At 37.8% G+C, this 14,454-nt stretch overlaps 1 protein-coding gene across 2 annotated transcripts; it reads left to right on the top strand.

The window, feature by feature from the left end:
- Nucleotides 1-36: 36 nt before the first annotated feature.
- On the top strand, nucleotides 37-13,893 carry PUS7L (pseudouridine synthase 7 like). Of its 2 annotated transcripts, XM_042793173.1 has the most exons (9): nucleotides 37-172; nucleotides 445-1,357; nucleotides 2,043-2,202; nucleotides 3,832-4,027; nucleotides 5,705-5,803; nucleotides 7,365-7,446; nucleotides 8,897-9,174; nucleotides 10,860-10,913; nucleotides 11,543-13,893. In XM_042793173.1, exons 2-9 carry the CDS (start codon nucleotides 478-480, stop codon nucleotides 11,858-11,860), a joined length of 2,067 nt encoding a protein of 688 aa, XP_042649107.1. In that variant the 5' UTR covers nucleotides 37-172; nucleotides 445-477; the 3' UTR covers nucleotides 11,861-13,893. The 2 variants fall into 2 exon arrangements, with proteins under 2 accessions (XP_042649107.1, XP_009969235.3); XM_009970933.3 differs by lacking the exon at nucleotides 37-172 and having other exon boundaries at nucleotides 239-1,357.
- The last annotated feature ends 561 nt before the right edge of the window (nucleotides 13,894-14,454 follow it).

Genomic DNA, 14,454 nt, shown 5'->3' on the forward strand with positions numbered 1-14,454 from the left:
GAGAGACTCAACCTCTGACGGTGTTGACGTCACCGGGACGGGGACGACGGCTCAGTTCTCCTTCCCATAGGCTGCCCGGGCGTGCCCCCGCCCCCTCCGGCGCGCCCCATAACAGCTCGCGGGGGTGCTCTGTGCGCCTCTTCCTCTTTCCCCCGCCCGTCTGGAGGAGTTGGTACCGTCCTGGGGCCCCTTCCCGCGGGGGAGCAGCGGGGGCGGGGTGGGGGGGGAGGAGGTCGTGGCGCCTCCTGGCGGCAGCTCGCTGGGGCCGGGGGCGCGAGCGGGGCCCGCGCGGTGCAGCCGCGCCATTGAGCCGCCGGTAACGGCCACTCGGGAGGGGAGTGAGGCCCGGCCGGCCGCCTGGCCTCTCAGCAGCCTCCTCTGCAGTAGTCGAGATTTTCTCTCGTCCCCCCTACCACCCCCTCTTTTAATTTTTTCCTCTTGTAGGTGTAGTGGTCTCGGGCGGGGAGCAGGGGAGCCATGCTCCGTTCCTTCAGTTACGTGAGTGATCACACTGGCTTCTGCGGTACTGTGAAAAACTCACCGGCTGACTTCGTAGTGACAGAAATCGAGGTGCCCGAGCACCTGTTTAGGGGTACCCGGGCTGAATCGCCTCGGAAAACCAGCAACGCGCCGCCAGAACTAAGTAGCCGGTGCCGGCATCAACCCCAAAAGCTGAGAGCGGGGCCTCCCGCCCCGTGCGCCGAGGCCTGTGGCGGCGCGCCCAGCCCTTCGGGCCGCGCAGGAGGCGGCTGTGCCGCACCCCCCAACAAAAAACAGCGTGAGGGTGAACCTGAACTGAAATCTGGCCAGGAGGAAGCCAGTATATTGGATTCCTTACTAGGCAAACCCGTGAGTGAACTGCTTAATAAATTTGCTTGTTCCCTGAAGGACGCGTGGGACTTGGAAAACAATGCTGATGCTGGCACTAGAGAGTTCTCGCTGGGACCTATACTGGACAAGAAAAACCGAGCTGATTTACACAGTGCTGTTAGGGAGAAATTCCCCTTTCTAGTCACTGTTACAAAAGGCAGTGAAATGATTGTGAAAGGAAATGCTGATTACAGAGAACTTTGTCAGTTAGTGACTGAAAAGGAAACAAGTGATTTCTTTAAATTTTTAGACGCAAAGCTAGAAAACTCTACGTTTTCATTTGAGCCTGATAGAAACAAAGAGCACAGGAAAGTGGTTCACCACTTTATCAATAGAAAATTTGGAAAACTTTTAGAAACAAAGTCTTTCACTGTGACAGATGTCAATGATCAGCCAAATATGTCAATAATGGTACGATTTCGTGAAAAAAGTTGGTCCAGAAAAAGGTCTGCTGGTGCTTTCCAAGAAAAACAAGATATTTATACAGGTAAATACTATGTTTTTAGTTATACTGTCAGGTATTGCAGTGTTCTTTAGTAAGACAAACTCCGAATCATTTTTATAAGATATATAGGCCTGGTTGACTTATTGTTTATGCTGAAGTAAATCATTATTAATGCGGTGTAGTTACACTACTGAAGAATGAGATGGATGAATCAAGTTACTGCAGTGATTTTACATAAGCTGTTCAGTGATAATGGCTACAGTTCTTTTGATTTGTAGCACTGACTCTGTGTTATGCCCTGTGTGCTAGCTTTCCCTTTAAAATAATTGGGGGATTTTAGAAGATGCATCTAGATGCTGGACAAGTTAGTAAGGTCAAATTTGATTTATGATCTCATTCCTTAAAGCTACTGATTTCTCATATAGAGAATGTTTCTAGCAATAAGTCAATATATGTTCACTGAATTATATTGTATTTTATCAGGTACTATTTTTAATGCAGCAGGGGTTTCTGGTTGTTCTAAGAGTGTTGCATACCGTGTCTTTATTTTTCTATTTCAATATCGAAAAAGTGCCATTTCCTTTAGTTTTGTGGGGTGGGAGGACTGTTTCTTTGCAGTTTCCATGCTAGTACAGTTTGAAGGGAAGAACCTGCCCATTTGTCATGTCAGAACACCTGTATGATTTAGAAGTGCAAATTCCTAATAATTCTGAGATGATTGTTTCAGCTTTCACCCTTCAGAAAGAAAATCTAGAAACACTAGAAGCAATTGGCTTGTTGGCTGCTGAACTTGGTGTTCTTCCTTCAGACTTCAGTTACACTGGCATCAAAGATAAGAAGGCTATTACTTACCAACCTATGGTTGTGAAGAAGGTGACTCCTGAGAGGTACTTAAAGTCTGGGTGCACTGAGTCTAGCACATATTTTTATATGTTAATAAGTATCAACATGGTATGATCTTCTGAAATGATCTTACTCATGTGTCTTCCCTTCTCCTGTATTAGAGCACAGTGAAAATGGCTTTAAAATTTTATGGCTTTAGTGAATGCACAGCTTAGTGCTGAAGGCCCTCAGTGTTGGAATTTAAAGAAAAGTCTTGCCTATCTCTCTGTTTTTCATAATACAAATATATCATCTGGGACAGTATCCTTCTAATTCATGCTCATAGGATCCACGTTACAATTTCTTAAATGCCATCCACTATCTGGAACCAGGACGAAGCCTATACTACATGACGCAACAGGTTTCCACGTACTGTCAAAGTATTGTCTTGTGGTCAACAGACAACAACTTAAAAGCTTTATACAGCTACAAAACTAAAGTAGGTCATTACAAATATACTTTGGACAGATGCTATCTTTGAGCATTAAGTATCAGCTTCTTTGTATTGTCCAGTTTAGAAACATGAGACTAAATAAAGAATATATCACCAAACCTGAGGACAGAAAATACATTCTGAATAACATGTTAATAATACAAGATGTGCTTTTCCATTCCTCGTTTTTGCTAACCTCTGTAGTCAATTCAATGGATTAAATATGAAGTTCTGTCATAGTAACAGTAAAAAATTGCTGGAATCAAAACTATAACATTTCTTTCTCAGCTTTAACTTTCTAGTGGGTTTTGGTCTTAGCTATGAAGTACACTTTACAAATAAGGAAAGTAGAATTTCTGGTTTTAGAGTTTATTATGAAAATAAATATATATCAATAGTAAAATTCCACTGCAAACTAGGCTGTAAGGCCAGTTGTTCAATAGCTAATTAGCAAAACTTTGCATTACTGTTTAAATGATTAAGCAAAGTAGTTAAATGCTTCCAAGCCACTAGCCTAACAGGGAAAATAAATAATTTGATAAATAAATAATTTATAAAGTTATTAAAATATTGCTTAGAATATAAATTCTTATGCTGAAAGTTTCCTTTGATTTGAATTACTATTACTTACACACAAGAACAAAGAGATTGAGTGGATACTTTAAAGGGCAAATACTTGAACTGTCAGCTGTGTTTCCAATTACAAGCATGTGCAAGGATACCCAGAGAATCAGTGTGCTGAGTTTGTTTTTGTTAAGACTGACCAAGAAAGAGCAATTGTGTTTTGGATTCTGCTAGAGCACATTATTTTTTCTTTTCTTTTCTTTTTTTTTTTTTTTTTTTCCTTAATGAAAAGCAGATTTTTAGGAATGAAGAGTAAATTACTTGTTTTTCAGTAAAAAATGCAAAATTCAGTGCAGTTGTCTTGAGAAAGCTTATTGAATTACTTCATTCCAGTATCTGTTCAGCTACAGAATATAAGTGCAAGTGAAGCAAACATTTAGAAAGTATTTCTGGACTATAAGTTGAAGACTTCTATCTCTGAATTTGATTTGGTTTTCTCATAATAATCTGTTTTAAATCCTTTTTTTTTTTTTTTTAAGTGTTTTTAATTCTAATGTAAAACTGAAGAAGACATTTATTAGAAGTTGGATAGCTTTAGTAGAGGATGGTTTATAATTTCTCCCAATTATTTATGCAGGTTGAAAGAAATTGGAAGCAAAATGGAAAAAAAGGGCATGAGAATACACAACATACATTCCGCATGCCAGCACCTTAGACTTGGTCAGCTGAAGGGCAATCACTTTGATATAGTTGTGAGAGATCTCAAGCACCACGGTCATGACTATTCGGCAGATTTGAAGGAGAGAATATCTGAAGCAATGGAAAATGTTGAGGTAGAAGAGCCTTATGGTTGCCAATAATGAACAGTTTTAATTCTGTGCTGTAAAAAGTAAAACAGTTCCAAAGAAAATGCTTTTAATAGCACAATAATGGCACTATTTCCCAGTTTTGATGCTTTTTGCTATTTTATGTCTGTCCTGCATTATTTAAAGAATCAGGAGTAAAGCTGCCTTCCAAGGAGAGACCATCAGTGAATTCATTCTGTGTTACAGACTGCAGACCCCAGAGTGGTGCAGCAAGACAGATGGGAAATTTGGTAGCAAATGAGTGTGGATGTATGAGCTATTGCTGCACAGACCTAAGGCCGACTGCAGAGATGTGTTTCACTGTGGCAGTTGACAGTGTGAAAGAATAGTTACACGTCAACTGGTTGTCTTTCTGGTCACATGAGGAACATGCATGGTCAGCTCGGGTGGAAAACATTCATGGCAGAAATAGATATGAAAAGTCTGTGGCAGAAAACAAAGGTTCCCTGAAATACAGTGGATTTTGATTGCTGTTATCCCTAGACCCTAAATCAGACCCCATCATCAGACATTCTTAAACTGCTGAGGAAAGTAAAAGCAAATCATGGAAAGGAAAAACTTTAGATGTTTTGTACAACAGTAATTTTCTTGCCCTGTCTTTCTAAGTAATAACCATACTACAAATTACTTTAAGAAAATTAATCCAGAAATAAAGACTTGAATGAAAACTACCCAGTGTGCAAAAGCAAAAGACATTATATGTATTTTGGAAATTAATTTTACTATTGAAAAAAGCATTCAACTGGTACTTTAATGCTTTTCTTTCTCTCTCTGCTCCATCTGACTTTTTTTGTTTGTTTGTTTTGCTGTTTGGAAAATGAACAAAAATTCCTGTGATTGTGTGCCTTGCTTTATTAGATGTAGCTTACTGGTCAGATGATGAATGACAAAAACAGCATGTGTGTTAATCCAAAATACTGATTTTTCATCTTCTGTGAGAACAAAATCGTATATGGGACCTATGGATGCCCAAAACAAGGTTATATAATTTAAACTGAATAACCATTTCCAAAATAAATGCCGTAGGTTTTTTGCTTGTATCTACTCCATGCATACTTATTATTTTATAGAAAAGGATGTTTTCATTGGGTCACATGGCTGTGATTTTACTGCCCACATGTGACCTAGAACTCATCAGAAGACTTAAAATCCCAATTAGCAGAAGCCCTCTCTCTTGGTCTTTACTATTGTAATAATAATACAAATGAAAAAATGTGAAAAAAGATTAGTAGTTTTAAGAAAAAATGTCCAACAGTGGTTACTGTTCATTACCTGTGCTATACTGCATTTGCTTGAGTAGAGATTTCATAACTTGACATGTATAAAAAGCTTAATTACTTTGACTTAATCTGTAGCTGTATTTATAATTATATAGAAATAATTTTGTTTCATTTACCTATTTTTTTTTTATGAAGGTGAAGACAATGATAGAACTTGGTTGTCTTTTTAGATGTTTCTAAATTAGGTGCTAAAATTTTGTAATGAATCATGAGTTATGATCTTGTAACATATTACTTCTGATTAAAAACACAGTTGATATGCATTTTGGATGTAAATGTAGCTGTCTGTGTGTTGTATGCTTAGTCTTACTGATTGTACCAGGTAATTCCATGCTTTTAACGTATTTATTCTTTATCATTTTAGACAAAAGGTTTTGTAAATTACTATGGACCTCAGCGATTTGGACAAGGACAAAATGTTCAGACAGATCAAATCGGATTGGCTTTACTGAGTGAAAAAATGGTATTTTCATTTTGTAATTTAAGTAGTTACTGTCAAGTTAATTTCACATTAGTGATGCTGTATCTAGCGCTGGAGTTGACCTTCCCAGTGAACAACTTCATTTGTGAGATAAACCCACATGGGTGCTAGAAGTAATTGCTAGATCAGTTTTGGCAACAACATAAGCATGAAGGTCTTCATACTCAAACAAAAAATCATTTTTAAACAGCAGGTGCAGCTTTAAGTAGTTCAGGAAGTGATTTTTCTGTCTATGGTTGGTATGTGATTGTGACCATCATCATTCCATGGAGCAGGAAAGTGGCTGCATTCCATACAAGCTTTGAACGCTAAAATGAAGCAACCTTTATGCAATGTTTATTCATGGTCCTGACTGCCTCCTGACTTGTAGCCTCTTTATCCTGCTGTGAGTCCATATATTCCTTAAAAATGTCACAAGATATTACATAGGATCATACGAAAGGATTTGCTTTTTCAATACCACAGTAATTTATCTGCTATATAGAAGAGAATTCTGCTTTCCATTATTCCTTGGCTGCTTTCCCAAACTCTTAGTTTGAGTTTGAAGTTCTGAGTGATTGCTCTCATGTAAGCTAGAGAGAGCTTATTTCTTAAGTAATAATTTATAAGATAAGAGTCATATACTTTTCAATGTATATGGTATAGCACTTGGCACAGGTCTAAAACATGATCATATACTACAAAGTCAAATGAATACTTGAGTATCCTTCTAATCTTGTTTTGATTCTGAGAAAAGTCAGGAAAACTTATCCTTTAAATATAAGAAGAATCAAAATTTGAGGGCAGCCCATAAAAGTTACTGTTGAGGTATCTGACATTTTGAATTCTGGTATGCTAGCAGTCGGTACCAGCTGCCAGTCCCTGAAGAGGAATGATTTAAATGTTTAGTCCTAACTCAGTCACTTCTTAATTTAAAACATGTAGGAACTACTATTTATATTAAAAATGTGCCAGTATGTGCTTGCTCAGTCCAGTACAGGCGAGGACAAGAACCAGATGTCACAGGCTGGTATAAGTGCTAGCAAATTGTGTGGCTCCACTGGTGTTGCAAGTAGCAGAGGTTCGTGTAGTGTTTTCCCTGTCACAGTGTCATCTAACCTAATACAGATCGGTATAAAAAAAAGAAAGATTGTTGTCCCTCTGGGTGAGACTGTGGATAGCATTCAATCTAAATTTTGCATGAAGCATGCAGGAGGGAAAGAAGGGGCCTTCATGTTCAGGATAGAGTGATGGCATTACGAAGTGGAGGAGTTCTAACTGGATGTTCAAGAAGAGTGACTGATTTCTTATAGAGCTTTGAAAGATGTCTTCTGTGTGACTAAAACCTTTCTTTAATCTGAGAAGGTACACAACCACATTCGTTTGCTATTTATGGCATCTTTTGTAAAGGGGAGAGTTTGACTTTGACCTTAAAGAACTGATGGAATTTTGAGAGTTTAGAGAACATGCTAACACAGAATTGGATGCATGGTTGTCTATTTAGTTGACAAATAGTTATATTTAAATGCAAAAAATTACAATTTCTTAATACTGGTTTTTAAAGGTGAAAGCTGTGAAGTTATTCTTTACACCCGAAGATAGTGATGACCCTGTAAACAACGCAAAAAGATACTTTCTGCAAACAGGTATGTCCAGTTAAATCGTCTGTATATTTATTCAGGGTCAGTACTGTGAGGGAATAAGGTGTTGCTGCACAGAGAGAGGCTTTTTATTTTGCTGCTGCTGTACACCACTTATAGCCATGGAATTCAGTAGAGTTACAAAATTAAAAATTAGATGAGGATGAGGCCCTAAATATGCAAAATAGTAGAAAACTACAGGTGCAAGGCAGTATAGAAACAAATTCTGTATAGCATAATGTTGGAAAAGACTAAGATAATTTTATCAAAGCAGTTTTAGCCTCCTTTCATCTGTTTGCTTTTGGAAAATAAACTTCTCCCTAACAAAGGAATTATACAGGAATGAGGCAGCCGGCTCATATTCAGCACTTAACATGTGTGGGCATCTAATTTTCTGAGATTTCTGTAACAATCTTAACTCTTGTTTTTTTGCACCTTTGGGCTTTGCTTTTATATATCTATAATTACATATCTCCTCCATGCTTTCCTGTGATTTACCTTCTTTCTTGAAATAGAATCAACAGAGTATGTCAAAGGCAGAAGTGTGCTGAGTAAAACAATCTGTTGGTCATATTTATTGTTTTTATCATTCAACTTAACTTTCTCTCCAAAACTAAAAATTTGAATTTGCTCTTGACTTCAAATATATTTTTTCTTTTCAAATATTCCCCATCTATTAGCCTGCTTATCACTGTAGATTGACAGAACAACTATGATATGTAGCATCAGGAGACATAGATATGTTTCGTTTCACAAAAAAGATAAAATGAATCATTCTGTGCTGTACATTGTTGTATGATGCATGGAAGGATATTGATGTGGATCCTGAAAAGAGCTGCTTGTCTTTTCCTAAAAGCGAAAGGTAAAAGGCTATGCAAAAGGCTTCATCAGATAATCACTTGTAATGAGAAAATGCGTAATCCATACAGTTTGAATTATACAGTATTTATATAATGTAGTACAAATCTGATTAAATGTATTTTCATCTTGGTTGAGGCTCAGACTTCCCAGTGGCCAATGCAATTTGTACCTTTAAAGTAAAGACTTGTTTTCTACCCTCTATGAAATACGTATTCTTAAATTATGTGAAGTAGAGGTTTAATGTTCTTTTATAGCTTGGTTTTTACTTCCAGTTAACCTGATCCAAAAAAAAAAAACTTTGGAGTGATGAAATAAGTTTCTAAAAAAATAAAATAGTGCAAACTAGACTGAATAACTGAATGACAGCTAGTTTAGTTTATACTGCATGAAATAGAACAGAATTTGTGGGACTGTGTTGATAGGCATATCATGAAATTTGTCTTCATAGATGAAATTTGTCTTCAAGTCAGCATGAAGAGGTTAGACTGACACTGTTTTTGCCTACCTGATTATTTCATCTTAAGTGTACTTTCTCCTGACAGATAATATTTGAAAAATCAGGGATTACTTATATGCTTATTTTTGTTTATATCAGAAGATGCAAAGGGCACACTCGTGATGCTGCCAGAATTTAAAGTGAGAGAAAAGATGTTGCTACGAGCTTTAAATCGCTACGGTGTAAATCATGAAGGCTGTACCAAAGGATGGCTCAATATTCCTCATTCCATGCGCATATTCTATGTCCATGCTTATTGCAGTAAAATTTGGAATGAAGCAGCTTCATATAGGCTGAAGATTTATGGTTCAAAAGTTGTTGAGGGTGATCTTGTCTTCTCAGAAGAAAATGATGAAAGCATTTCCCTGAATGACAAGGTGAGTCTTCACAAAATAGTTCTTGTAAAGAAAAAAAAATATCTTAAGGCACTTGAATACATACTCTGATGCTTTTATTTTTGGTTGACTCATTAAAATATTTAATATTAGTGACAAAGGTGGAAAAAGTGATGTATGTTTTTGATTTACCATATACATGCATATAAACTAGATGTATATTAGCAGCTTTTATCTGTTCTGACTGTTGATTTTATTCAAGTGAGAAGAATGAACAGTATGTAAGAATTTAGCCCTCATGATATATAATACTCTTCTTAGGATCTGACTGGGAAAACCTTCAGAGTGGACCCTGGGTGTGCCTATATTATAAGTCAGTGCAGATCTGAGTCTTGCTCTCCAGGCCTGACTTCCCCATTATATACATTCATGAATGTAAACCCATGGTGAAAGGTGGCCTCCAATTGAACTGGTAATCTCATTGCAACTACGCAGTCAGAGCATGTTTAGCACAATTTCACTTACTCAGACAATTAAAACAGAATAACAGTGGGTCTGAACTGTTAGCAGCTGTTCAAAAAATGCAGCAGGCTTCTGGGAAAGGAGTAAAGGGCAGGAGGGTGTTTCTGCTCACCCACAGCACAGCCCGGGTGCTGTGCGTGAGCCATGGGTGAGCCAAGGAGCAGAAGCCAGCAGTGGAGTGTCTGGTCCCAGGTCTTGGCATGCTGAAATCCAATCTGAAACCATCTCTTCTTTCAGGGTTAGCATACCTTTTTTTTTTTTATTATTGTGGAAGTAGTTGGATCTCTTCTCCCAAGTAGCAAGTGATAGCACAAGAGGAAATGGCCTCAAGTTGTGCCAGGGGAAGTTTAGACTGGATACTAGGACAGACTTCTTCACTGAAAGGGTTGTCAAGCACTGGAAGAGGCTGATCAGGGAAGTGGTTGAGTCACATCCTTGGAGATGTGTGATGCTTAGGGACATGGTTAAGTGGTGGACTTGGCAGTGTTAGGTTTACAGCTGGACTCAATGATCTTAAGAGTCTTTTCCAACCTAAATGGTTCTATGATTCTATCATTCTCCTGATCACCAGATAAGCATAGAATTTTGCAGTGTTTTACTGGATAATGAGCAGATGTGTGCATAGGCGGAATGTATCTCTTTTCTTTAGTGTGAGCATCTTAGACATTTGAAAGCAGGAGCACTTGAAAGGTTGCTGAATAACCTCCAGTCCCTGTAGAGTGGCTTGTTTCCATGGTGATTCTTTTTCAACAATATTTTTGAGAGTGAATGTTAATAAAAGAAGTAGATGAAATAATATGAAAAGCAGAGGTATCAAATTCAGTATTGAGTTATTGAGTTTAATATAGATGAATTCCTATTTAATATAAAACATTTTTCTTAGTATTTTTGCTTTTGCTGCTGTAGCACAAGATTGCATTAGCGCAGTCAACTTCAAACTCAAATAATATGAGTTTGGAGAGATAGTTTGCTAATTAGTGGTAGTTATCATCAGTAAATATTTAATGCAATGCCATTTGCCAGTAAAGATTACTTTATATTAAGCATCTGTACTCTTTTTCATACCTGAAATAGATTATTGTCCTTATAGAAGTCAATTAACCTTAGAATCCCTTGCAAGTTTGGGAGTACTTATTCCTAAAATAAAGTGTATGTTTTATTTTTTAAAAAGGTTTTTTTTCTTATCTTCTTGAATGTCTTGTCAGGTTCATGTAATCACAGCTCTGGAAGAGTCAGCTAACAAATATTCGATAAACCAGGTAAGTCTGTATGAAAAATTCTGAGTTGTTGATCACTTCGATGAAAATGTTTTGTTTTAAAAATGTGATTAAGCTAACTGGTGCAGTCTTATTCCTTGCCAGAATGCACGTTAAAGAAAATGCATGTGAACTAATCTCCACTGTCATAACAAACAGGAGGAAAGAATATTTACTTTGTAATGGAAATAAGTACAGTGTCATTTGCAGTATGGCAATATTTATCTTGAAGCTGAATATAAATACTTTGAAAGTTTTTTCAGTCTACTGGGAAAAACGTTCAAGAGCAGCTGATGTTCTAATTTTTGAAGGTTCAGAATGTGTAGTCGTGAAGTCTTGCATAGGCAACTTAATGTCTTTATTGCTGTATATTTCCCAACAAGCAATGAAATTCATGTTAGAATAGTTCTGTTTTGTTTTAGGAATCCAGAGACATTGATTATTATTTGTGCTTTAGTTATATGCAAGATACCTGCCTTGCACAGCTTTATTTCGCAAGATAAGCTGCTATTTTACTATTTTAGGCCCCAAAACACAAGATTTAGACACATTTAGAATTGTAATCACATGTATTTAAAGGAGATTTGGTGGGCTTTACTTTAAATGTTTGTTGTTTTGATTTTTCTTTGAAGGTGGTTCTTCCAATGGTGGGACATAGTATCAAGTATCCCAGTAATAAAGTTGGCCAATGGTACCATGAAAGGCTTTCTAAGGATGAGCTGCAGATGTGCAAATTCAGAGTGTCTTCACTGCAACTGAATATACCTGGATGCTACAGACCCATTTTGAAAAATGTTCAGAATCTGTCATATTTTTTGGAAGGTAGTGAAAAAGGAATTGAAGACAGTCATCTGAATGAATCAAAAGTCTCTCTTCATCTATCATTTGACCTTGATCCTTCATGTTATGCAACAGTTTGTCTGAGAGAAATAATGAAATGTGACTTTTAAGATTCCAGTTAATGAAAAATTGCAGGAATATTATACAGTGGTGATATTTTATATATAATGCCAAGAAAATAAGGGAAAATAACTGGTTCAAGCCAGGAACAGGTAAAATCTATAGATTGAGATTCATGCTGATTAGGAAAAAACCCCACCAAAATCCTTTGGAATGTTCCAAAAACATTCCAAACCCTAATTGCAGACTCTTGGATGCATTGGAGTAAAACTGTGTTATGCCAGGCAGGTCTAACAGAACTTAAAGAAGCTGCAAGCACGAATTTCATATTTGCATAGACATCTGACTTGCAAAGTTAAATCCTGGAAAAATGTTTGTAGCAAACAAATGTATCTTTTATTTCATAATATATATTTTTTTAAAATAGTTTATACTAAAGGCTGTTCAAACATTAATGTTACAAGTTTGCAGCCGATGGGTATCTAACTGAAAAATTGCTGTATTGAGGTTCACTAAATACATTGTGATTTTGTTGTGTCCAGAGACTAAGTGTTGAAAGGTAGAAGTCTTGAGTCAACTGTGACAAGTCATCTGATACTTTATCAGACACTTGAGGAATCCCCCAACTTAAGTTAATGCTAAATATTCCAGGATTAAATAGTGCATAGATGTTCGTGCCTGTTGAATTAAGCTCATCAAGATGAGGTGAATAATTAATATAACTGCAAAACTATTTGTAATAAAAACAAACCTGTTTTATTGTTTTTAGGATGCAGAATCTAGTCCTGTTACTGTGAGGCCTTATGGTAGCAAAAAAATGTTAGTGGAACCATCTCTGGAAAAAAGCTTTTATATTTTTTTTCTTAATTAAAAAAAGCAGTTAACTGTGATAAACTTAGTGGATTTATGTAAAAGGGGAGAGCAGAAAATGTCATTTACCTTGATTTTAGCAAGGCATTTGACACTGTCCCACAATATTCTTGAAACTAAGTTAGGACATTATGGTCTGGATAGGTGGACAATTAAGAAGTGGTTGAATGATGAGGCTCAGAAAGCAGCGGGTAATGGGTCATACCCTACCTGGACTGCGTGCCACTAGGGTCTCTCCTGGGCCCATCCCACCCTCATCAGATCTGCAGATAACTCCAAATTAAGGGAGCAAATGGATACTCTGGAGGATCAGGCTGCTGTTCAGGGTCACCTAGACGTGCTGGAAGAGCAGACCAGCAGGAACCTTATGACATTCAGCAAGAATAAATGCAAAGTGCTGCCTCTGGGAATGAAGCACCTGTGCAGCAGCCCAGGCTGGGGAGCAGCTCCACGGGAATGGCCCTGGGGGCCCAGTGCGCAGCTGAACATGGGCCAGCCGTGTGCCTTGGCAGCAGGGATGACCAGCAGCAGCAGCAGGCTGAGATGTGTTAGCAGGAACACAGCCAGTAGATGAAGAGAAGGGATTATGTCTCATTTTTCAGCATTTGTTGGACCGCATTTAACTTCTACGTCCAGTTTTGATCCCCAGCACTAGAAAGACATCAAAAAACTGGAGCAAAGTCAGCAAAGGACCTCCAAGCTACCTGGGGACTGGAGCATTTGCCGTTTGAGAAACTGAAGGAACTAAGCTTCTTCAACCTGGAGAAGAGATGGCTCGTGGGGGAACCTACAGCAGCTCCCCAGTACCTATGGGGAGGTTAGCAAGAAGGTGGAGCCAAGCTCTTCATAGTGGTACATAGCAGGAGAACAAGAGACAATGAGCATAAATTGAAATAAGAGATTCAGATTGGTTGAAAAGAAATACTTTTCTCTGTGAGCACAGTCAGGCAGTGGAATAGGCCAGCCAGAGGACGTGCAGTCTCCATCTGAGGAGGTTTCCAAGACCCAGCAGAATAAAGCTCTGAGCAACCTGGTCTGTGGAGGCAGCTGGACTAGGGACCAGAGACCTCTTTCCGTCTGGGTTACCCTGTTATCCTAACCAGAGTATTGCAAGTGTTTATTCAATCTGTAGGTGGCAGTATGACTTAAAACTAAAATGGAAAAGTCTACTTATTTTTACTGGATCAGAATTAATAATACAAATTGAATTCTGTTTATTGCATCAGTCTTCCAGTTGTTTCTAACAGCTGAGTAAGATGAATATCCCAAGGTTGATAAATAGACCTAGAATTATAGGAATAGGTAAAATAGAAATATAATTCACATGATTTCCGTGCTTGTATATAACTCTGTAGCATTGAAGGATCCCAATAATTCACTAACTTAAATAGGAGGATTATTATGTAAGTCTGTATAAATAATTCAAAATGTGACCCTTAGTTTTTATAAAGGAAAACAGACTGTCATACAAACAATAGCTATAGAGCCACTGTAGGCAACTTAAAATGCTTGCTCTATTACAGTGCTTATTCTACACCTCAAGTTTATGGTATACTGCCAAACTGATTGAAAAACCCATTTCCTTGCCACAACCCATCTGAGACAGCTTTGTTCCTGTCTTTGCTTTTCAGTATCACCTCTTCTGTCTTCCCTCTGCTCTTAAAAATACCCCTCTTCTGGAAAATTATTAACTTGAGTTGTTTTGGTACAGCACGGCTCAGAAAGAGTTGTCCTGTCACCACTGACATGGTAAAGTGCTCTAGTGCAGGCAGGA

The sequence above is a fragment of the Tyto alba genome, unplaced genomic scaffold (genome assembly GCF_018691265.1).
Source record: "Tyto alba isolate M040663 unplaced genomic scaffold, T.alba_DEE_v4.0 Super-Scaffold_2, whole genome shotgun sequence".
Taxonomy (NCBI): domain Eukaryota; kingdom Metazoa; phylum Chordata; class Aves; order Strigiformes; family Tytonidae; genus Tyto; species Tyto alba.

Bases quoted from the DNA above. Each gene is read 5' to 3' on its own strand.
- PUS7L (XM_042793173.1), top strand. From the start codon at position 478: ATGCTCCGTTCCTTCAGTTACGTGAGTGATCACACTGGCTTCTGCGGT. The intron at 2,203-3,831 runs GTACTTAAAGTC...TTATTTATGCAG, and splicing joins AAGAAGGTGACTCCTGAGAG to GTTGAAAGAAATTGGAAGCA. The intron at 5,804-7,364 runs GTATTTTCATTT...TGGTTTTTAAAG, and splicing joins CTTTACTGAGTGAAAAAATG to GTGAAAGCTGTGAAGTTATT.